Source organism: Oncorhynchus gorbuscha, linkage group LG12 (genome assembly GCF_021184085.1).
Source record: "Oncorhynchus gorbuscha isolate QuinsamMale2020 ecotype Even-year linkage group LG12, OgorEven_v1.0, whole genome shotgun sequence".
NCBI lineage: Eukaryota > Metazoa > Chordata > Actinopteri > Salmoniformes > Salmonidae > Oncorhynchus > Oncorhynchus gorbuscha.
The window spans coordinates 66,816,145-66,841,241 of NC_060184.1; the positions used below are offsets into that span (position 1 = coordinate 66,816,145).

Sequence of the window (25,097 nt, forward strand, 5' to 3'; positions counted from 1 at the left end):
AGGTTATCAATGATGGACGCCAGCTCTGCTCCCACTCCTGAACGGGAATGCTGTGAATGGATTGAACGAGGGGGAGGAGAGGAGAAAGGGGTGATGTCAAGAAGACAGGGGAGGAGAGAATGAAAGTGGTAGACAAGGAGGTAGGGAGGGGGCATGTTTAAACAGCCTGGACTTGAGTGACAGGGCTGATAGAGAGTGGGCGGAAGAGGGGGGTTTAAGAGTTGCTGGGGGGCTGAGATGAGGGGAAAGTGAGCTTTTAATTTCCACGAGCAGAAGCAGATGTAGGGGAATTGTACACACACCCACACGCTGCTAGGCAGCAGGAAGTCATCAGGGACAGAGGAGCACTGTGTGTGTGTGTGTGTGTGTGTGTGTGCTGGGGCAAGGGACCCTGGACCACTATAAAATGAGCATGCAGAAACTGTTAAACACTAGAGCGAGAGAAGACGGCTAACGATATAGTGAGAGTCAAGTCAGTGTCATCTTTTCATCCGTCCAGAGATGGAGGTAAAGAGGAGAAACATGCTATTAGACAGCAGGCTTAGAGGAGGTAGATCTGTTCTTTATTCAACCAAAGTGTAAAAATGCTGTTGACAAAAAGCACTTAAACAGAGCTGTTAATCAAGCTTCAACCATCTTCTCACTCCAATAATGTTGTCCCACTGGCTACGCTGACTCTTTTTACCATCAGTCGGTCTCTTTATTTATCCAGAACATTGAATTATTTTGGTGTTTTGAAATACAAACATTTGAGGAGGTTATGATTTTTCAGTTGTACAAAATTGATCTAAACAAAAGTGAACACAGATGGAAACCTGGTGCCCAGAGGTGGAGTAGAAAATGACGGTGCAAAACAAATAAAAACAACAAAACAATGTCCCTGCACATATAAAAATAAATTAATACTTTGTGTCCAGTCACCATCACCTGTAGTCTGGTCCTAAGATTTACACACACAAAATTAGGCTTCATTGGCTATCCTTTACACCAACACTGCCAATCACAATCACTTATTTACACCCCACAGGCAATGAAAAATATATATTTATTTACACAAAGTCAAAACTGTGGCATTGAACCCACACCTCTTCTGACAACAGCTATGTACACCATCACCACCACAAACCACCTCCATTCGCCAGTAGTTCAATCTTTATCAATACACAACTTTTTTCCCCATCAAAAATGTTAACATCAAGATGTGTGAAAAACTTTAAACAGCAGTATAAAACAAATTCTTGAACAGTGGGTACTTTTAAAATATAACATCCTGCACCCATTATAACATAAAGAAATGCTAAATAAATAAAAACAGAATTCATAAAGTTGGTTTCGGTATTTTGTGAACCCAGCAAAATACATTTCCTGGTTTCCAGCTTTTCAGAATGTGTTGCATGATCTTTTGCCTGGTCAACGCAGCTTGACAGCCAGTAATATGGTGAGAATGGATGACTGACAGGTCGAGTAGCATGAGTAACCCTCCCCCTCAGCCTTAGGCACTTGGGGAATGGACCCTGACTTGCCATTACTGACTGTTGTGGATTCCAATTGGCCGATGCTGAAGGTTGCGGGCCCTGATAGGCTGGTGTGTGAAGTAGGTAGAGCAGAAAAAGACAGTCATAGCAAGGCTTCCATAGCTGAGCGGTCAGTCAGTCTTACATTAGAGAGTGGTCTCTGGTTAGGTCTTATGCTCAGACAGACAGAGATAACAGCAGTTACATGTCCAGTGCAGGACTCCTGCCTCTCCTAAAACTACAATGTCATAGTTCCCAGACCTCATCTCTCCAGCAGAGCTATGAGTCATCAGTCAGCTGTGTTAGTGTCCTGATATTTTTGTAGTTTGTAGTAATTGTAGTTCTATGTTGGCTAACTTGTGTGCTGAAAGCACAGCACTGATCAGAGTTCATATGATGGTGGAGACCCCTGAGAGATAGAGAGATGGATAGAGGAGAGAGAGAAAAATAGAATGCGCAACAGAAAAAGTGAGAGAGCTGTTTTGTGGGTCAGGTCTTCTCCTGTCCAGTGAGGCCCACAGCCTTTTCAGCCAGCCGGGGTTTCTGTGCAGTGGCGTGTGTGTGTGTATCAGGGTGTGAGTGTGTGTGCAGTGCCAGGAAGGGGTTGGCGGTGATGGTGCCCTGGCCGTGGACGTGGGAGGAGGAAAGGAGGGAGGTGATGGGCAGCTGAGTGGAAGAGAGAGGGATGGAGGGAAGCTGGGAGGAGGTGGAGAGAGATTGAAGTTGATGGAGGTCCTGTTGTTGCTGCATCAACTGGTAAAACAACACCTGCTGCTGTTCCTAGAGGGAGGGAGAGAGAGGGAGGGGGGGAGAGGGAGGGAGGGGGAGAGGGGGAGAGAGAGGGGGGGAGGGGAGAGGGGGGAGGGGGAGAGGGGGGAGGGGAGAGGGGGAGGGGGAGGGGGAGAGGGGGAGGGGGGGAGGAGGGAGAGAGAGGGAGGAGAGGGGGAGAGAGGGAGGGAGGGAGAGAGGGAGGGAGGGAGAGAGGGAGGCGGAGAGAGGGAGGGGGAGAGAGGGAGAGGGAGGGAGGGGGAGAGAGAGGGAGGGAGAGAGAGAGGGAGGGGGGAGAGAGAGAGGGAGGGGGAGAGAGAGGGAGGGGGAGGGGGGGGGAGAGGGGAGGGGGGGAGGGGGGGGGAGAGAGGGAGGGGGGGAGAGAGAGGGAGGGGGAGAGGAGAGGGGGGGGGAGAGAGGGAGGGGGGAGAGAGAGGGAGGGGAGAGGGGGAGAGAGGGAGGGGGAGAGAGGGAGAGAGGGAGGGGGGGAGAGAGAGAGGGGGGAGAGGGAGGGGGGAGAGGGGGAGGGGAGGGGGGGGGGAGGGGAGGGGGGGGGGGAGGGGGGGAGAGGAGGGGGAGAGAGGGGGGAGCGGGAAAGAGATAATTAATCATGTGACCTTGGAACGCTGATAAATAAGCCTGCTGTGTTTAGTACAGTGGTGCTAGGTGTGTGTGTTTACCGCAGAGGGCTGTGAAGAGAGTAGCTGCTGTAGTTGGTGCTGGTGCAGTAAGAGCCTCTGCTGTTCAGACAAGGCACCCAACCTAAAAACACACAAAGACATACACACACACAGTTAGAAAACCACGCACACACACACACGCACACACACACTCACCTGCTTTTAGCAGTAACTGAGCTGCAGTAATCCAATAGGAAAGCAGGAAGGGAGAAAATATAAGGGAATCAATTTCAAAGCCAAAAACAGACAGACATTTCAATGAATGGAAGGACAGGTAGCCAGGCAGGCAAGACTACCAGGTAGCCAGGCAGGCAAGACTACCAGGTAGCCAGGCAGGCAAGACTACCAGGTAGCCAGGCAGGCAAGACTACCAGGTAGCCAGGCAGGCAAGACTACCAGGTAGCCAGGCAGGCAAGACTACCAGGTAGCCAGGCAGGCAAGACTACCAGGTAGCCAGGCAGGCAAGACTACCAGGTAGCCAGGCAGGCAAGACTACCAGGCAGGCAAGACTACCAGGCAGCCAGGCAGGCAAGACTACCAGGCAGCCAGGCAGGCAAGACTACCAGGCAGCCAGGCAGGCAAGACTACCAGGCAGCCAAGCAGGCAGACTACCAGGCAGCCAAGCAGGCAGACTACCAGGCAGCCAAGCAGGCAGACTACCAGGCAGCCAAGCAGGCAGACTACCAGGTAGCCAAGCAGGCAGACAACCAGGTAGCCAGGCAGGCAGACTACCGGGTAGCCAGGCAGGCAGACTACAAGGTCGCCAGAAATGCAGACTACAAGGTCGCCAGAAATGCAGACTACCAGGCAGCCAGATGTAGTGTATATATATACCTGTTGTTAATGGAGCTGGAGATGGGCAGAGTGGCGCTGGTGCCCGGTGCAGAGGTATGTGTGTATGTGTGAGGGCTGGAGGTGGTCTGTATGACTCCGTTCAAAACCCCCACTATCCCCCCCATCCCTGGCCCGGCTCCACCTCCCAGCATCATGGTTCCCATGGCAACCCCGTTGAGCTGATGCGGCTGGGGGGGGCTGTGAGAGACGGAGGGGGGGGTGGACAGAGAAGAGGTAGATCCACCACTACTACGACCACATGACACGCTATCCTGAGAGAGAGAGAGAGAGAGAGAGCTTTGTTAACCAATATATCCTATGCAATCTCTTACCATTCCAAAAGCTCTATGTAATGACAGCATAACAACTAGTGTGCTAGCTGGGTTCACTCACTATGTGCTGGAGCTTCAACTGCCTTACCTGAGCAGGTATGGGTAGAGAGGAGTCACTCTTCACATCTGAAACACACAACATCACACAGGCAGGCAATGAGAGTGAAAGTTTGTATGAGTGTTTGTTAGGGTGAGGTGAGGCAGTAATAGGGCTGTGTGTGTGTACCTTGGGCAGCAGTAGTAGGGGTGAAAGGCACAGACAGCTGAGCTGACAGGAGCTGCAGTCGCTCTTTCTTCATGGTCAGAGTTTTAATCTGGTCCTCTAGACGCCTGTTCTCCTGCTGCAGCTGGTGGAGGGACTTCAACATCCCCAACACTACCACACAAAGAGACAAAGAGACAGAGAGAGAAAGAGAGAGAGAGACAGCGAGAAACAGAGAGAGACAGAGAAGAGAGAGAATCGAGAGAGATGGAGAGAGAGAGAGACAGAAGAGAGAAGCGAGAGAGAGGAGAGAAGTGAGAGTCAAAGACAGGCAGAGAGAGAGGAGAGAAGCGAGAGAGAGGAGAGAAGCGAGAGTCAAAGACAGGCAGAGAGAGAGGAGAGAAGCGAGAGAGAGAGAGAGGAAACTAAATTAAACCAATAAAATTTAATTATCCAAACAATGCAATGATTGGTGAGTAGATTAGATTTGATGAAAAAAGTAATGTAGATGTGTGTGCTCACCATCTCCCTGTGCTCCCTGCTGCAGTAGGAACTGTTGTCCATCACTCCACTGTCTCTCCAGCAGCTGTTCTATAGAGGTGGCCACCGGGGGTACTGTGTCTCCCCCTCCCTGACCTGACCCAAGCCCCCCCAAACCTGACCCCAACGACCCTCCTGGGTCATACCGGATCTGCAGCCCACCTAGAGGAGAACTGGAGGGAGAGAGGGATGGATGGGTGAGAAAAAAAAGGATATTAACAACCAAACATAGCATCAAACAAACATGGAGAATGGCAAATCAATTTGTCCTTAAGTGAGCTAATGAAAACGAGAGAGAGTGTGTGTGGTGGGAACCCATGGTGCAGTAAATCACTCTGTGTGAGTTGAGACACTGATGAGTGAAAGAGAGACAGAAGATAGGGAAGAAAAAGAGTCATGAGAGAACTTCACGGTTCTGGAATAATAAACAAACAGAGGGAGAGCCTTTTTACCATTCCATCGGACTTCTCGTTGGCGCGCGCACACACACACACACACACACACACACACACACACACACACACACACACACACACACACACACACACACACACACACACACACACACACACACACACACACACACACACACACACACACACACACACACACAACTTATTGGAAAAGTTCAATTAGCAAATATTTTCTCCCTTTTGGAGCAAACTGAAGGAAACCTTTTTCTTCTTAACATAAATAAATTCTCATTTGTTTCATTCCTTCAAATAAAAGTACCAACATGACATTTCACTTTTCATTTGCATTTTTATAATTAATATGAATCTGACTGAAGAAGCCATGCCAGAAAAGCGTTCGGAAAAGTGACGTCAAGACAAGAACACACAAGTGAATACAAAGCAGGAGTGAAGCCAACTCTCCACATGACGCTAAAGAACCACATCATACAGAGACCTCCTATTGGTTAAGAAAAATATTTTGGCACTGAATAAAGCCAACATACACTATATATATGTACAGCCCTTTAAAATTTGTGGATTCAGCTTCACACGTTTGTAAACAGGTGTATAAAATCAAGCATACAGCCATGCAATCTTCATAGACAATATTGAAGGTATAATGGCCTTACTGAAGCGCTCAGTCAGTGACTTTCAACGTGGGTCTGTCATAGGATGCCACCTTTCCAAAACGTCAGTTTATCATATCTCTACCCTAGTCAACTGTAAGTGCTATTATTGTGAAGTGGAAACATCCAGGAGCAACAACGGCTCAGCCGCGAAGTAGTAGGCCACACAAGATCACAGAACAGGACCGCCGAGTGCTGAAGCACATACAAATAGTCTGTCCTCGGTTGCAACACTCACTACCAAGTTCCAAACTGCCTCTGGAAGCAACGTCTGCACAAGAACTGTTCATCGGGAACTTCATGCAATGGGTTTCCATGGCCGAGCTGCCGCACACAAGCCTAAGATCACAATGCGCTATGCCAAGCATTGGCTGTAGTGGCGTAAAGATCGGCGCCATTGGACTCTGGAGCAGTGGAAACGTGTTCTCTGGAGTGATGAATCACGCTCCACCATCTGGCAGTTTGACAGACACATTTGGGTTTGGCGAAAGGCAAAGGAACACTACCTGCCCAAATGAATAGTGCAAATTTTAAAGTTTGGTGGAGGAGGAATAATGGTCTGGAGCTGTCTTTCATGGTTCGCACTAGTCCCCTTAGTTCCAGTGAAGGGAAATCTTAATGCTGCAGCATACAATGACATTCTACACGATTCTGTGGTTCCAACTTTGTGGCAACAGTTTGGGGAAGGCCCCTTCCTGTTTCAACATGACAATGCCCCGTGCAGAAAGCGAGGTCCATACAGAAATGGTTTGTCAAGATCGGTGTGGAAGAACTTGACTGTTCTGCACAGAGCCATGACCTCAACCACATCAAACACCTTTGGGATGTTTTAATTTGATTTAACCTTTATTTAACTAGGCAGAACGATTTTATCTTGTCAGCTCGGCGATTCGATCTTGCAACCTTTCGGTTACTTGTCCAAATATCTAATCACTAGGCTACAATGATGGCCAACCCCAGCCAGACCCTAACCCGGACGACGCTGGGCCAATTGTGCATCGCTCTATGGGACTCTCCACCATGTCCGGTTGTGATACAGCCTGGAATCGCCTGGTATCCACATACTTATGGTCATGTAATGCACTCTGACCAGATCCTGTGTTTTCCCATTTAAAAAAAAAAAAATCTTATACAGAGAGCAGATTCCATTATGCAGTTATACATAGTACCATCTATTTACAGTGTATTCTGAAAGTATTCAAACCCCTGGACATTTCCACATTTTGTTACGTTACAGCCTTATTCTGGGGGCAGGTGACAAGGTACAAATCTGTCGTTCTGACCCTGAACAAGACAGTTAACCCACTGTTCCTAGGCTGTCATTATAAATAAGAATTTGTTCTTAACTGACTTGCCTGGTTAAATAAATTTAAAAAATTATCATCAATCTACACACAATAATACCCCATTGTTCCTCTCCCCCTCTTATACACTGCTGCTACTCTCTGTTTTTACCATCTATGCATAGTCACTTTAATAACTCTACCTACATGTACATAGTACCTCAAGTAACTGGTGCCCCCGCACATAAAAAAGAAAGGCATTTTGGTTAGGGGTTCGTAAGCATTTCACTGTAAGGTCTACACCGGTTGTATTCGGCACATATGACAAATAACATTTGATTTAATAACAAAGCAAAAACATTTTTTGTTGTTGTTGCAAATTTATAAACAAATAAACAGAAATATCACATTTACATAATCATTCAGAGCCTTTATTCAGTACTTTTTTGAAGCAACTTTTCAGCCTTGAGACTCCTTTATGGGGAGAGTGATAGAAATTCCTTTATGGGGGAGAGATAGAAACACCTTTATGGGGGGAGAGATAGAAACTCCTTTATGGGGGGAGAGATAGAAACTCCTTTATGGGGGAGAGATAGAAACTCCTTTATGGGGGGAGAGATAGAAACTCCTTTATGGGGGGAGAGATAGAAACTCCTTTATGGGGGGAGAGATAGAAACTCCTTTATGGGGGGAGAGATAGAAACTCCTTTATGGGGGGAGAGATAGAAACTCCTTTATGGGGGAGAGAGATAGAAACTCCTTTATGGGGGGAGAGATAGAAACTCCTTTATGGGGGGAGAGATAGAAACACCTTTATGGGGGGAGAGATAGAAACTCCTTTATGGGGGAGAGAGATAGAAACTCCTTTATGGGGGGAGAGAGGTAGAAACACCTTTATGGGGGGAGAGATAGAAACACCTTTATGGGGGGAGAGGTAGAAACACCTTTATGGGGGGAGAGATAGAAACACCTTTATGGGGGGAGAGATAGAAACACCTTTATGGGGGGAGAGATAGAAACACCTTTATGGGGGAGAGATAGAAACACCTTTATGGGGGGAGAGATAGAAACACCTTTATGGGGGGAGAGATAGAAACACCTTTATGGGGGGAGAGATAGAAACACCTTTATGGGGGGAGAGATAGAAACACCTTTATGGGGGGAGAGATAGAAACACCTTTATGGGGGGGGGGAGGTAGAAACACCTTTATGGGGGGGGGTAGAAACACCTTTATGGGGGGGGTAGAAACACCTTTATGGGGGGGAGATAGAAACACCTTTATGGGGGAGAGATAGAAACACCTTTATGGGGGGAGAGATAGAAACACCTTTATGGGGGAGAGATAGAAACACCTTTATGGGGGGGCGGGTAGAAACACCTTTATGGGGGGGTAGAAACACCTTTATGGGGGAGAGATAGAAACACCTTTATGGGGGAGAGATAGAAACACCTTTATGGGGGGGAGTAGAAACACCTTTATGGGGGGAGAGATAGAAACTCCTTTATGGGGGGGGGTAGAAACACCTTTATGGGGGGAGAGATAGAAACACCTTTATGGGGGGGAGAGATAGAAACACCTTTATGGGGGGAGAGATAGAAACGCATTTATGGGGGAGAGATAGAAACACCTTTATGGGGGAAGAGATAGAAACACCTTTATGGGGGAGAGACAGAAACACCTTTATGGGGGAGAGTGATAAAACGCCTTTATCAGGGGGAGTGACAAAAACGCCTTTATCAGGGGAGGGTGACAAAACGCCTTTATCAGGGGGAGGGTGAAGACGCCTTTATCAGGGGAAACAGAAACGCCTTCATGGGGAGAGTGACAGAAACGCCTTCATCAGGGGAGAGTGACAGAAACGCCTTCATCAGGGGAGAGTGACAGAAACGCCTTTATCAGGGGGAGAGTGATAGAAACGCCTTTATCAGGGGAGGGTGACAGACGCCTTTATCAGGGGAGAGTGACAGAAACGCCTTCATCAGGGGGAGAGTGACAGAAACGCCTTCATCAGGGGGAGAGTGACAGAAACGCCTTCATCAGGGGGAGAGTGACAGAAACGCCTTTATCAGGGGGAGAGTGATAGAAACGCCTTTATCAGGGGGAGAGTGATAGAAACGCCTTCATGGAGGGGGAGAGACCAGAACCAGAGTGTGTTTGTGGGAGGGAGAGAAACCCTCAAGAGAGGGGGTTGGGCAGAGATATTTTTGTGTGGAATGTAAATAAGGGCTCACTGGTAATAGGGGGAGTGTGTGTGGGGAAAAGGGAGAAAATATGTGTGTTTACTTACCGCGGACAGAGGGTGGTCTTGGGAGAGGCTCGTCTGGAGAAGCCTGGAGCTGCAATGCTGTTTCCATCTCCTACCTCCTGATCTACACACACACAGTAAATAACACACTTACCACACAGTGATTGTGTGTCTCTCTCTTACACACACACTTTCTCTCGCTATCTCGCTCTTCTCCCTCCAGGCCAGACGTCTCTTTTAATTTTCCTCTACGAGAGTAATAAATCACACATGCACACACAAACACATGTGCAAAGACACACCAGCATGCACTCGCCTCCACTTAAGACACCCTTCCCCTCTTATTTTCCTTTATTTTTAACCCTTTCCATTCTTCCAGCAGCCTGTCATTCAAAAGAACACACACACCCACGGTCAGTCACAATATAGTTAACCCCTAGAGGTCAGGGAGGACCAATGGCTGCAGGCAGTACTGAAACACCAGGAAACACTTTATTCCCCCATTTTCTCCTGACCCTCCCCCTTTATTTATCCCCCACTACCCCCATATGTACACCACCTTCACCACCCACTCCCCTCAAAGTCTCCGACCACTGCCTTGTATCCTTTTCCCTCTCGCTCTCATCCAACACCTCCCACACTGCCCCTACTCGGATGGTATCGCGCCGTCCCAACCTTCGCTCTCTCTCCCCCGCTACTCTCTCCTCTTCCATCCTATCATCTCTTCCCTCCGCTCAAACCTTCTCCCACCTATCTCCTGATTCTGCCTCCTCAACCCTCCTCTCCTCCCTCTCTGCATCCCTTGACTCTCTATGTCCCCTATCCTCCAGGCCGGCTCGGTCCTCCCCCCCGCTCCGTGGCTCGATGACTCATTGCAAGCTCACAGAACAGGGCTCCGGGCAGCCGAGCGGAAATGGAGGAAAACTCGCCTCCCTGTGGACCTGGCATCCTTTCACTCCCTCCTCTCTACATTTTCCTCCTCTGTCTCTGCTGCTAAAGCCACTTTCTACCACGCTAAATTCCAAGCATCTGCCTCTAACCCTAGGAAGCTCTTTGCCACCTTCTCCTCCCTCCTGAATCCTCCGCCCCCTCCCCCCTCCTCCCTCTCTGCAGATGACTTCGTCAACCATTTTGAAAAGAAGGTCGACGACATCCGAACCTCGTTTGCTAAGTCAAACGACACCGCTGGTTCTGCTCACACTGCCCTACCCTGTGCTCTGACCTCTTTCTCCCCTCTCTCTCCAGATGAAATCTCGCGTCTTGTGACGGCCGGCCGCCCAACAACCTGCCCGCTTGACCCTATCCCCTCCTCTCTTCTCCAGACCATTTCCGGAGACCTTCTCCCTTACCTCACCTCGCTCATCAACTCATCCCTGACCGCTGGCTACGTCCCTTCCGTCTTCAAGAGAGCGAGAGTTGCACCCCTTCTGAAAAAACCTACACTCGATCCCTCCGATGTCAACAATTACAGACCAGTATCCCTTCTTTCTTTTCTCTCCAAAACTCTTGAACGTGCCATCCTTGGCCAGCTCTCCCGCTATCTCTCTCTGAATGACCTTCTTGATCCAAATCAGTCAGGTTTCAAGACTAGTCATTCAACTGAGACTGCTCTCCTCTGTATCACGGAGGCGCTCCGCACTGCTAAAGCTAACTCTCTCTCCTCTGCTCTCATCCTTCTAGATCTATCGGCTGCCTTCGATACTGTGAACCATCAGATCCTCCTCTCCACCCTCTCCGAGTTGGGCATCTCCGGCGCGGCCCACCCTTGGATTGCGTCCTACCTGACAGGTCGCTCCTACCAGGTGGCGTGGCGAGAATCTGTCTCCTCACCACGCGCTCTCACCACTGGTGTCCCCCAGGGCTCTGTTCTTGGCCCTCTCCTATTCTCGCTATACACCAAGTCACTTGGCTCTGTCATAACCTCACATGGTCTCTCTTATCATTGCTATGCAGACGACACACAATTAATCTTCTCCTTTCCCCCTTTTGATGACCAGGTGGCGAATCGCATCTCTGCATGTCTGGCAGACATATCAGTGTGGATGACGGATCACCACCTCAAGCTGAACCTCGGCAAGACGGAGCTGCTCTTCCTCCCGGGGAAGGACTGCCCGTTCCATGATCTCGCCATCACGGTTGACAACTCCATTGTGTCCTCCTCCCAGAGCGCCAAGAACCTTGGCGTGATCCTGGACAACACCCTGTCGTTCTCAACCAACATCAAGGCGGTGGCCCGTTCCTGTAGGTTCATGCTCTACAACATCCGCAGAGTACGACCCTGCCTCACACAGGAAGCGGCGCAGGTCCTAATCCAGGCACTTGTCATCTCCCGTCTGGATTACTGCAACTCTACTGGGCTCCCTGCCTGTGCCATTAAACCCCTTCAACTCATCCAGAACGCCGCAGCCCGTCTGGTGTTCAACCTTCCCAAGTTCTCTCACGTCACCCCGCTCCTCCGTTCTCTCCACTGGCTTCCAGTTGAAGCTCGCATCCGCTACAAGACCATGGTGCTTGCCTACGGAGCTGTGAGGGGAACGGCACCTCAGTACCTCCAGGCTCTGATCAGGCCCTACACCCAAACAAGGGCACTGCGTTCATCCACCTCTGGCCTGCTCGCCTCCCTACCACTGAGGAAGTTCAGCTCCCGCTCAGCCCAGTCAAAACTGTTCGCTGCCCTGGCCCCCCAATGGTGGAACAAACTCCCTCACGACGCCAGGACAGCGGAGTCAATCACCACCTTCCGGAGACACCTGAAACCCCACCTCTTTAAGGAATACCTAGGATAGGATAAGTAATCCCTCTCACCCCACCCCCCCTAAGTTTTAGATGCACCATTGTTAAGTGACTGTCCCACTGGATGTCATAAGGTGAATGCACCAATTTGTAAGTCGCTCTGGATAAGAGCGTCTGCTAAATGACTTAAATGTAAATGATGTGTGTATGCATGCGAGTGTGTGACATAACCTGAGCAGTGGGTCAGTTGGTGTTGTGACCTCTGAACCCTCTGTAGACTGTGGCCTATTCATGGTCAAACACACGCGAGCACACACACACACACACACGCCAACCTGCGGGGGAAGCTTGAGACTGTGCGATGAGGGCAGCCATGGCAGAGTTAGGGTTGAGTCGGTTTCCAAACATGTGGGAGGGAGCCATGTTGAACACTGGACCTGGTAACCCACTCACCTGCAGGGACAAAAGAGTCTCAGTTACAATACACGGAGGATGACTGGATGGAGTTGGTAACATAAGTGAAGACTGTGGTGGAAAATGACATCATTAGTCATGCTATCCCGTGTTTTACCGCTTAAAGAATAGTCTCTTGTTATATGCTAGTGTTTTTCTAACCTTTCTAAACTTGTCTTGGTGTGACTTAGTCATAACACTGGGCGTATAGGTAAGAGACGTTTGGGTGAAACCGCAGCATGTGACATCCTAGGGGTTTACTATTTACAGGAAGTCACATGCATGGAAACTTGCAGAAAGGAGTACAATATAGTGTTTGTTGTTGTGAATGCAGTTAGATGGCTGAGCCCTCGGGCTATCAACCTCATGCTATCTTAAATCTGCACAGACAACTAATTACCTTTTTTTCACATGATCTTCTGACTGCTACATATACAAGAAAGAAGTATTTTTCTATGAAAGCAGAGACCCGACTGTTAAGCTTTCAACTCAAACATTCTTGGTGATGGTTGATTGCTTCGTTTTTTCAAATCTTATACAATTGTTGTTTGAAAGAATCTGCAGTCTCTCTTTTCCTACAGAATTGCTACCACAATTTGGTGACAAGGATGGGATGGCTAACGCTGCATGCGATTGTGCGGGAAGAGACCGAGGTTAACTGCGAGCAAGGGAGCCCACATGCAGACTAAAACGGAGCAGAAAAGGACCCGCCTCGGACCGGCAGGGAGCGTCATTGAGTGGATACGCCATTCTGAACAGACAAAATAAAGGGTGAGACTGAATTTCTTTTGAACATCATAGAAAATCCTGTTCTGTGACAGGTTGTGCACATTGTCTTTGTTGTAGCAAAGACAATGCAGAAAGCCTGGTTAGCCAATGGTCGGGAGCATTGTTTGGTCGGCCCAATTGAGGTAGTATGTACATGAATGTATAGTTAAAGTGACTATGCATATGATAAACAGAGAGTAGCAGCAGCGTAAAAAGAGGGGTTGGGGGGGTGGGGCACACAATTCAAATAGTCCGGGTAGCCATTTGATGACCTGTTCAGGAGTCTTATTGATTAGGGGTAAAAACTGTTGAGAAGCCTTTTGGTCCTAGACTTGGCACTCTGGTACCGCTTGCCATGCGGTAGTAGAGAGAACAGTCTATGACTGGGGTCTTTGACAATTTTTAGGGCCTTCCTCTGACACCGCCTGGTATAGAGGTCCTGGATGGCAGGCAGCTTAGCCCCAGTGATGTACTGGGCCGTACACACTACCCTCTGTAGTGACTTGCGGTCAGAGGCCGAGCAATTGCCGTACCAGCCAGTGATGCAACCAATGTTGCAGCTGTAGAACCTTTTGAGGATCTCAGGACCCATGCCAAACTTTTTAGTTTCTGAGGGGGAATAGGCTTTGTCGTGCCCTCTTCACGACTCTTGGTGTGTGTGGACCATTCTAGTTTGTTGTTGATGTGGACACTGAGGAACTTGAAGCTCTCAATCTGCTCCACTACAGCCCCGTCAATGAGAATAGGGGCGTGCTCGGTCCTCCTTTTGCTGTCCACAATCATCTCCTTAGTCTTGGTTATGTTGAGGGATAGGTTGTTATTCTGGCACCACCCGGCCAGGTCTCTGACCTCCTCCTCCCTATAGGCTATCTCGTCGTTGTTGGTGATCAGGCCTACCACTGTTGTGTCGTCTACAAACTTAATGATGGTGTTGGAGTCGTGCCTGGCCATGCAGTCGTGGGTGAACAGGGAGTACAGGAGGGGACTGAGCACGCACCGCTGGGAGCTCCAGTGTTGAGGATCAGCGTGGCAGAAGTGTTTCTACCTACCCTCACCACCTGGGGGTGGCCCGTCAGGAAGTCCAGGATCCAGTTGCAGAGGGAGGTGTTTAGTCTCAGGATCCTTAGCTCAGTGATGAGCTTTAAGGGTACTATGGTGTTGAACGCTGAGCTGTAGCCAATGAATAGCATTCTCACATAAGTGTTCCTTTTGTCCAGGTGGGAAAGGGCAGTGTGGAGTGCAATAGAGATTGCATCATCTGTGGATCTGTTTGGGCGGTAAGCAAATTGGAGTGGGTCTAGAGTTTCCGGGATAATGGTCTTGATGTGAGAAATTACCAACCTTTCAAAGCACTTCATGGCTACGGACGTGAGTGCTACGGGTCTGTAGTCATTTAGGCAGGTTGCCTTTGTGTTCTTGGGCACAGCGACTATGGTGGTCTGCTTGAAACATGATGGTATTACATAGTCAATCAGGAACATGTCGAAAATGTCAGTGAAGACACCTGCCAGTTGGACAGCACATGCCCGGCGCACACGTCCTGGTCATCCGTTTGGCCCCGCAGCCTTGTGTATGTTGACCTGTTTAAAGGTCTTACGTCGGCTACGGAGAGCGCGATTACACAGTCGTCCGGAACAGCTGATGCTCTCATGCATGCCCCAGTGTTGCTTGCCTCGAAGTGAGCATAGAAGTGACTTAGCCCATCTGGTTCAAATATATTTAGATGGAGAAGAAACTACTATTTTCAAATTACAAGAAAGGAAGACGTTCCTAACCAAATACGGTTTGTTTTGTGTGTCTGTTTTTGTTTCCTGAGTGTGTGTATTGATGAGAGACTAATATTATGGATGGATGATTGACCCTATCAGCCCGACTGGATGCACAGTGTGATCGAATAAAGGAACACATCCTCCAGTAATAAAATTGCTAGAAGTTCCAGTATTGTTTCTAATACAAGGTATCAAAACCGTTACCAATTAAAAGGCACAAATACTATCACTACACTCTGGGGAATTGGGTATCACTACCTTAGAATTAAGAGCAGTGAGTGAGTAAATCTAAACACTCTGGCCATGGTCAGGAAGAGGTAAAACTATAGCAAAACCATAGAGGCACTAAAATATGCACAAGAGTATTCTACCAATCAATTCAGCTCGAATATGGAAAAAAATCCAATTATGGATCAAACTGGGCAGCATTTCCCTGCTGACGGGAAATATGCGAGAGCGGATACAAATCCATTGCTTTAACTAATTTTGACAATTTGTTAGTTACGCCATCCTTATGATCCGCATAGCATATCATATCATTACAGCAGTATGTACCGGTAATATATGTTAGCTACCTAACGTTCGTTGGCTACGAATACATCAAACTTTCTAGTATATTAACTATATGCCACCTAACTACCCAAAGTGTATTGACTTCATTATTTACGTCATTCTTACCTAAATGATATAGTCATTGTGTATTCTCATCGGACATTGTTAATTTGGGTGCTTCGTGGATTCACTCAGGCTATCTGCTCGGATTTCAGAGCACTCATCTGAATGCACCAGAGTGCAGAATAACTGATGAATTTACAAACGCTCAACACCCGTTGAATATGGACGTTGTCAGTAAATGTCGGGGGAAAATAACATAAAATTGAACGTAAAATAAAATAGTTGCCAGCAACACAGTAAGTCACCAACGCTTTTAAGAACATGGGAAAAGCCATTGGAAAACAGGAGTGTTGGTTGCTGATAATGGGCCTGTACGCCAATGTAGATATTCCATTAAAAATCATCCCTCTCCAGCTACAACAGTCATTTACAACATTAACAATGTCTACACTGTATTTAATTAATGGACAAAAAATGTGGGACATTTCTAAGGGACCCCAAACTTTGGAACGGTAGTGTATATTAGTATGGTTTATTAGCGTAGTGTGTTGGGCCATTGGTCATTTGAAAATTGAGTGTAGAGGGGCACCACTGGCTAAATTTACAACGGGAAAAGTATTATATTTATTGGTGACACGGGCAGAATCAAAAGCGATACGACAACTACCCATGTCTTTGAACATGGGACCAGTAACAATGCCCGGATAATTTTACATTCCGATGGATCTAATTTTGGGGTAATTGAATAGTTGGATAATTCTTGTGAGAATTAAAACAATCGCTAAAAGGGTGTAAATTTAAGGGGGTCTGTGTTGATACAGTATTGTAGTGATTTCTTATTTGCGTAAAAAGGGACGAGGAAACTCATGCCAGACATCACCACAATAGTAAACTATTTGGTAGAGTACGGTCACAAGACATCATATTGGAAAGTACAACCAGTGAAACAAGAGATAACATATATTTGGGGGTTTTGATTTCTGAAATCACGAAGCACATTACACCTGATCGAGTAGGAACAATGTTTTTTTTTTGGCACAAACATACACTCCTCGCAGACTCAGGAAAACCCTAGAGGTTTTAATCTTGTGAGACACTATTCTGTCTTCCTCTAAAATAGATTTATAGAATTGAGAAAAGGGAGGAGGGGTCACGAGTAGGGTTACACATTTTGGGGAATATTCAGAGGTGTAAACTTTCCATGGGAATTAACCTCACTAGGGTATGTGGGACGCTAGCGTCCCACCTGGCCAACATCCAGTGAGATTGCAGAGCGCCAAATTCAAATACAGAAATACTCATTATAAAAATTCTGAAAACATGCAAGTATTTTACATAGGTTTAAATATGAACTTCTTGTGAATCTAACCATGGTGCCAGATTTAAAAAAAGATTTACGGCAAAAGCATATCTTAAGACTATTTGAGAACATCGCCCAGCAGGCAAATCATTACAAACAGTAACCAGCCAAATAGGAGAGTTACAAGTCAGAAATCAATAATCCACAGGCTCAAACGCAGTCACAACAGGCAGAAATCTAAATTGTATCCGTGAAGTTCATAGAAACATGTCAAACGATGTTTATAATCAATCCTCAGGTTGTTATTAGCCTAAATAATCAATAATATTTCACCCGGACAATAACGTTGTCAATATGAAAGGTAAACAAGAAAGGCACTCTCTCGGGCGCGCGCATGAAAAAGCTCTGTGACACTGCAGGGTCCACTCATTCAGACTGCTCTTACTCCCTCATTTTTCAGAATACAAGCCTGAAATAATTTCTAAAGACTGTTGGCATCTAGTGGAAGGCATAGGAACTGCAATTTGAGTCCTAAGTCAATGGATACTGTAATGGCATTGAATAGAAAAACAAAAAAATCCTACTTCCTGAATGGATCTTTCTCAGGTTTTCGCCTGCCAAATCAGTTCTGTTATACTCACAGACATTTTAACAGTTTTGGAAACTTTAGAGTGTTTTCTATCAAAATCTACCAATTATATGCATATCATATCTTCTGGGCCCGAGTAGCAGGCAGTTTAATTTTGGCACGCTTTTCATCCAAAATTCCAAATGCTGCCCCCTACCCTAGAGAAGTTAACCCACTGTTCCCAGGCAGTCATTGAAAATAAGAATTTGTTCTTAACTGACTTGCCTGGTTAAATAAAGGTAAAATAAAAAATAAAAAATAAATAAAATAAAAATACAGCTGCAGTGAAATGTTTCCACACATCGGATAGTGCCCGTTGCATTTTACTGGAAAGATGAAAAAAAAAACCGAATAAAAAACAACAAATACAATTCCATGTACAGATAAATACACTGCTCCAAAAAATAAAGGGAACAAACAACAATGTAACTCCAAGTCAATCACACTTCTGTGAAATCAAACGGTCAAAAAAATGGGTCAGTCATGGTGTGGGGTGGCATTTCTTTGGGGGGCCGCATAGCCCTCCATGTGCTCGCCAGAGGTAGCCTGACTGCCATTAGGTACCGAGATGAGATCCTCAGACCCCTTGTGAGACCATATGCTAGTGCGGTTGGCCCTGGGTTCCTCCTAATGCAAGATAATGCTAGACCTCATGTGGCTGGAGTGTGTCAGCAGTTCCTGCAAGAGGAAGGCATTGATGCTATGGACTGGCCCGCCCGTTCCCCAGACCTGAATCCAATTGAGCACATCTGGGACATCATGTCTCGCTCTATCCACCAACACCACGTTGCACCACAGACTGTCCAGGAGTTGGCGGATGCTTTAGTCCAGGTCTGGGAGCTCCCTCAGAAGACCATCCGCCACCTCATCAGGAGCATGCCCAGGCGTTGTAGGGAGGTCATACAGGCACGTGGAGGCCACACACACACACTACTGAGCCTCATTTTGACTTGTTTTAAGGACATTACATCAAAGTTGGATCAGCCTGTAGTGTGGTTTTCCACTTTAATTTTGAATGTGACTCCAAATCCAGACCTCCATGGGTTGATAAATTTGATATCCATTGATTATTTTTGTGTGATTTTGTTGTCAGCACATTCAACTATGTAAAGAAAAAAGTATTTAATAAGAATAATTCATTCATTCAGATCTAGGATGTGTTATTTTAGTGTTCCCTTTATTTTTTTGAGCAGTGTAGTTAAGCAGTTAGATAAATGTTTTATCTTACAAAGGAGTTATTTAAACATGAAACATGTATTCAAACAGGTGAATTAACACTCAGTTAGCAGGCTCAAGCAAGCTAAAAACTCACATGGTAGAAAAAACTAACAAGCAGAAATTGTTAACAAGTTAGAAATGATTTAAACACACTTTGCTGTAGGCTACTATTTACTAGTTAACAAAAAAATAATGTATGTCATATAAAATATATTCACCCCATCCAGTAATGTAATCAAAACTTACCAGAAAGCATGTAGTCCTTGGCTCAGACAGTGTAGTAGTTTGGGCTCAATAGCATCTCATTAGTGTGCAAGATCTTGACAATCAGCTGACCATGTGATGGAAGAGTGCACTGCACATGTAATGGAAGAATGCACTGTGCATGCAGAGGGTTGCAATTCCATTGAATTGGGGATAGTTTAACCAAAACATCCCACAAGACCTGGCATTGCCTTGTGTATCCCATAAAAAAGTTCACTGTTATAAGCTAAATTTTTCTATGAAATTAAGCAAAATCCCCAAAATTCCTGGGCTTAACTCCCGTGGAAAATTTCTGACACTTTGCAACCCTAGTCATGAGAAATTAAAGTGGCCTCCCTGTGAACAGAAGTTATCATGTTTGTTTTGACTGTAATTTCAAACCTTTTGTTCACCTGGTAAAGTAAACGTTAGACAGAAAGATAGAGGTAGAGTATGATGGTGATTGAGAGGGCTTCTGAGTTAAAGGAAACAGAGATGTGGAGACTAGTGAGGGTAACAAAGGGAATGGGAAGTTAATTGGAAAGTAAGAATTTGAATTGTTTGGACTGATTAAGATTGACCAAAGTGAAAGGCCAGCATCCTGGGGTTGCCTCTTCACTGTTGACGTTGAGACTGGTGTTTTGCGGGTATGATTTAACGAAGATGCCAGTTGAGGACTTGTGAGGCGTCTTGGCATTCTCTCAACCAGCTTCATGAGGTAGACACCTGGAATCCATTTCAATTAACAGGGGAGACATTTATTTCCTTCTTAATGCGTTTGAGCCAATCAGTTGTGTTGTGACAAGGTAGGCTTGGTTTGTAGAAGATAGCGCTATTGGTAAAAGACCAAGTCCATATTATGGCAAGAACAGCTCAAATAAGCAAAGTGAAATGGCAGTCAATCATTATATTAAGAAATTAAGGTCAGTGAATCGAGAAAATGTCAGGAACTTTGAACGTTTCTTCAAGTGCAGTCGCAAAAACTATGATGAAACTGGCTCTCATGAGGACTGCCACAGGCAAGGAAGACCTAGAGTTACCTCTGCTGCAGAGGACAAGTTCATTTGAGTTACCAGCCTCAGAAATTGCATCCCAAATAAATTCTTCACAGAGTTCAAGAAACACACATCTCAAGAGCAACTGTTCAGAGGAGACTGCGGGAATCAGGCCTTCATGGTCGAAAGAAACAACTACTAAAGGACACCAATAATAAGAAGAGACTTATTTGGGCCAAGAAACATAAGCAATGGAGATTAGATCAGTGGAAATCTGTCCTTTGGTCCAAATTTCAGATTTTTGGTTCCAACTGCTGTGTCTTTGTGAGATGCAGAATAGGTAGACGGATGATCTCCACGTGTGTGCTTCCCACCGTGAAGCATGGAGGTGGTGTGAAGGTGTTTTACTGGTGACCTGGTCAGTCACCAGGATGGCTACCACAGCATTCTGCAGCGATACATCATCCCCATCTGGTTTGCGCTTAGTGGGACGATCATTTGTTTTTCAACAGGACAATGACCCAAAACACACCTCCAGGCTGTGTAAGGGCTATTTGACCAAGAAGGAGATTGATGAGTGCTGTATCAAATGGCCTGGCCTCCACAATCACCCGACCTGAACCCAATTGAGATGGGTTGGGATGAGTTAGCTCGCAGACCGAAGGAAAAGCAGCCAACAAGTGCTTAGCATATGTGGGAACTCCTTCAAGACTGTTGGAAAAGCATTCCTCATGAAGCTGGTTGAGAGAATGTCAAGAGTGTGCAAACTTGTCATCGAGGCAAAAGGTGGCTACTTTGAAGAATCTCAAATATAAATTATATTTTGATTGTTTAACACTTTTCTGGTTACAACATGATTCCATATGTTTTATTTCATAGTTTTGATGTCTTTACTATTATTCTACAATGTAGAAAATTGCACAAATAAAGAAAAACCCTTGAATGAGTAGGTGTGTCCAGCTTTTGACTTGTACTCTATATATGTTTTGCTATTCAAACAGTTATCACTGCCATTTAGCTGCTCAATAACCATCATCCAAAATGCCAAGATCATCACAGACCTGAGAACTCCTCTCTCATCCTTTTCTAAACCTATTTGAACTTAATATAACTAGTAGGTCTCTGACATTGATGTTGATCTGACTCTGTTCAGCACGGGCCTAGTCTGTGTCTGTGGTGTGTGTATGTACTCACATGGGGGGAGACAGTGTTGATCATGGGGGCTGTGGCAGTGAAGGGACTAGGAGGAGCTAGGGAGGCCATCGGCTGTTGCAGCTCAGAGTTAGCTCCACTCATAGGAGCAGGTCCCACCCCTGACGACACATCACAACTGGAGAACGCACCTACAAGGAGAGACATCACCGTCATCAACATAACTTTTATTATCATCATCATTCTGTTTCATAATCATGAAAATAAACTAATCTTCATTGTCTCGTGTTTATATGAGTTGCGTGCAGTACAGTAGTGAGTGTGTGCATGGTACCATGAACGAGTGGGCTGGACCAAATCAACAACAAACACATTCTCACACATGCACCCTGTACACCAGGGATAGGCAACTAGATTAAGCTGCAGGCTGGTTTTTGTCAGAGTAGATAGTTAGGAGGCCGTAACAAAATTGTAATAATTTGTACACTGCAAATTTATCACAACTTAGGTGAAAAAAAGTGACTGCCTTTGAAAATAACTAATTTCATACCTAATGTAGATTGAGACAATCATATGTCTCTTTTTATGCGGAACAGATGGGAACAGATTTCCTAAATAAAAAAAGTTTTTGGTTTTCAGCTTAAGACAATGGGCTGAATTTGGCCCACAGCCGCCTGTTGCCGACCCCTGATGTAGACAAACGCACAACTACATATTAAAAACACACAGTGGATGGAGACCTGTCCTGCCACTGACCCAGAATAACAAGCAGAAATCTGATGACTCACACATTGTTCTATCACACACATACACACAGCTTTTCATACTGGGGGAAAGGGGGTGGGAGCTCAATTCATATTCATGTACCTCCCCCATCACATGCCCTCTATCTGTTAAGTTGTTGCTGCTGCTGTTTTATTGATTTCACACACACACACACACACACACACACACACACACACACACACACACACACACACACACACACACACACACACACACACACACACACACACACACACACACACACACACACACACACACACACACACACACACACACACACACTTAACCGGTATAAACTCTGCCCCTGCCCCTTAGTGACCCCTAGGGAGAGGGGGAGTAGGAGTGAGAGGCCCCCCTCACCCCACAAAAGGCTGAATGGCTGTGGGCAGCACATATTCACTAGAGGAACAAGAGTGCTTTGTGCATGAGAGTGCAAGATGGAGAACGAAGGAAAACGAGAGATCATGTACTGCAGAAACTCCAAGACTACTCCTCAGGTCATACAAACACAATAGAACACATCTCCTAACCTACACAATATTGTTGGAAAGACAATCCACAATTACCAGATATTAATGTTAAAATCAGACTAAACTGACTAAATTACACTACTTAATCTGATGCCATCATAAATTATATACAAATCTAACATTAGTAATAAGCCAGTCTTGTAATTAAAAATTTAAAAATGGGGTAGATTGCTACCCTTACCCTTTTGCTACACATAGCCTACATATATCCATATCCCAAAGCTAGCCTCCATTTACCACTGGGCCAATACATCAAAGGTGGAGTTACATTTATCATGTCAACACAGGAATACATGTAGTGAATATGCTTTTATGGACCCTAGTTAATTATCAACAACACAGAATAAAGGATGGATGGGTGTGTGTTCACGTTTGACTATACTTGTGAGTATACACAAGTAGGTGCCTTAACAGCCTCTACCCCCAAGCCATAAGACTGCTGAACAATTAATCAAAATGGCCAACAGACTATCTACATTGACCCCCACATTTAATTTGTACACTGCTGCTAATCACTGTTTATTATCTATGCATAGTCACTTTACCCCTACCTACATGTACAAATGACCTTGACTAACCTGTACCCCTGCACATTGACATACACAGGTACCCCCTGTATATAGCCTTGTTGTTATTTTACTGTGTTACTTTTGATTTTTTTTTACTTTGGTCTACATGGTAAATATTTTCTTAAATCTTCTTGAACTGAACTGTTGGTTAAGGGCTTGTAAGTAAGCATTTCACAGGAAGGTCTACACGTTGTATTCGGCGCATGTGACAAATAAAGTTTGATTTGAGTACCAGAATTCCTCACGAGAATAGTAACAACTATTTTGCCGGTCCTCACTTGTTAAAAAACCATTTTAGGCTTAGGAGCTAGGTTTAGGAGTTAGGGTTAAGGAGAACAGTCCTCACAAGTATAGTAAGACATAGCTCTGTGTGAGTGTGGACCAGCCCTATTAGCTCAGCTGCATTGGCGTAGGACTGTCCAATCGGGAATCAATCAAAGTGATCAATAAGGACTTACCAACATCACCTTTCCTCACCCCCTCCATATATCCCCCCTGGAAACCCCTCAACCCCTAGTAACCCTCTCAAGCCAGGGACCCACCACGTCTCATCCTCCAATAACATATGTGTGTGTGTGTCAGGGTTAGCGTTAGGAAAATACAGCGCCGGACAACGTGAGAAATTTACCCGACCCATATGCATTGGGTACATAATCCATTAGGGCTTCCACCCACGGTGATCAGAATGACAGAAATCACATGTAGATTATGAAAATGCATCTTAACTTCTTGGTGACAGGGGGGCAGTATTGAGTAGCTTGGATGAATAAGGTGCCCAGAGTAAACTGCCTGCTACTCTGTCCCAGATGCTAATATATGCATATTATTAGTATTATTGGATGGATAGAAAACACTCTGAAGTTTATAAAACTGTTTGAATGATGTGTGTGAGTATAACAGAACTCATATGGCAGGCGAAAACCTGAGACGAATCCAACCAGGAAGTGGGAAATCTGAGGTTTGTAGTTTAATTTAAGTGATTTCCTATCCAATATGCTGTGTCTATGGGGCCAGATTGCACTTCCCAGGGCTTCCAGCAGATGTCAACAGTCTTTAGAAAGTTGTTTGAGGCTTCTATTGTGGAAGGTTGTCGAATAAAACCTGTTTCAACAAGTGGACTAGGCTGAGGCCAATCAGCTGTTTACTGCGGGCGCGCCATTCCTTCTTTTTCCTCTCTAATGAATATGTTATTGTCCTGTTGGAATATTAATTGAAGATTTAAATATAAAAAGACCCTAAGGATTGATTGTAAACATCATTTGACATGTTTCTACAAACTGTAATGGAACTCTTGACTTTCCTCTGGATTTTGCGCTCTCGCATTGTGCCTTTGGAATAGTGAACTAAACGAGCGAACAAAACGGAGGTATTTGGACATAGATATGGACGTAATCGTACAAAACAAACATTTATTGTGGAAGTGGGAGTCCTGGGATTGCATTTCAATGAAGATCAGCTACGGTAAGTGAAGATTCATAATTCTATTTATTGGTTTTGTTGACTCCACAATTTGGCGGGTAACTGTATGGCTTGCTTTTGTGGCTGAATGCTGTTCTCAGATTATTGAACATTGTGCTTTTTTCATAAAGCTTTTTTGAAATCTGACACACTTTAATTCTATGTAAAACATGTATCTTTCATCAAAGTTTATGAGTATTTATGTTATTTGATGTGGCTCTCTGCAATTTCTCTGGATGTTTTGGAGGCATTGGAGGCATTTCTGAACATGGCACCAATGTAAACTGAGGTTTTTGGATATAAATATGAACTTGATCGAACAAAACATACATGTATTGTGTAACATTGAGTCCTGAGAGTGTCATCTGATGAAGATCATCAAAGGTTAGTGATTAATTT

General features: G+C 45.6%; 1 protein-coding gene across 4 annotated transcripts in view; it reads right to left on the minus strand.

Annotated features, from left to right (window-relative positions):
* Positions 1-540: 540 nt before the first annotated feature.
* The window catches only part of LOC123991263 (protein AF-10-like), an 84,618-nt gene continuing 60,061 nt past the window's right edge, over positions 541-25,097 (minus strand). For 2 of the 4 annotated variants that reach the window (XM_046292685.1, XM_046292689.1), the window contains 10 exons: positions 21,398-21,546; positions 12,550-12,667; positions 9,524-9,605; positions 4,853-5,043; positions 4,355-4,504; positions 4,190-4,254; positions 3,797-4,068; positions 3,119-3,139; positions 2,963-3,044; positions 541-2,294 (listed from right to left, as the gene is read on the minus strand). In XM_046292685.1, coding sequence (XP_046148641.1) covers positions 2,004-2,294; positions 2,963-3,044; positions 3,119-3,139; positions 3,797-4,068; positions 4,190-4,254; positions 4,355-4,504; positions 4,853-5,043; positions 9,524-9,605; positions 12,550-12,667; positions 21,398-21,546 — 1,421 coding nt within the window. In that variant the 3' untranslated portion in view covers positions 541-2,003. The remainder of the gene's footprint in view (positions 2,295-2,962; positions 3,045-3,118; positions 3,140-3,796; positions 4,069-4,189; positions 4,255-4,354; positions 4,505-4,852; positions 5,044-9,523; positions 9,606-12,549; positions 12,668-21,397; positions 21,547-25,097) is intronic. The other 2 variants (XM_046292688.1, XM_046292687.1) reach the window with 2 other exon arrangements.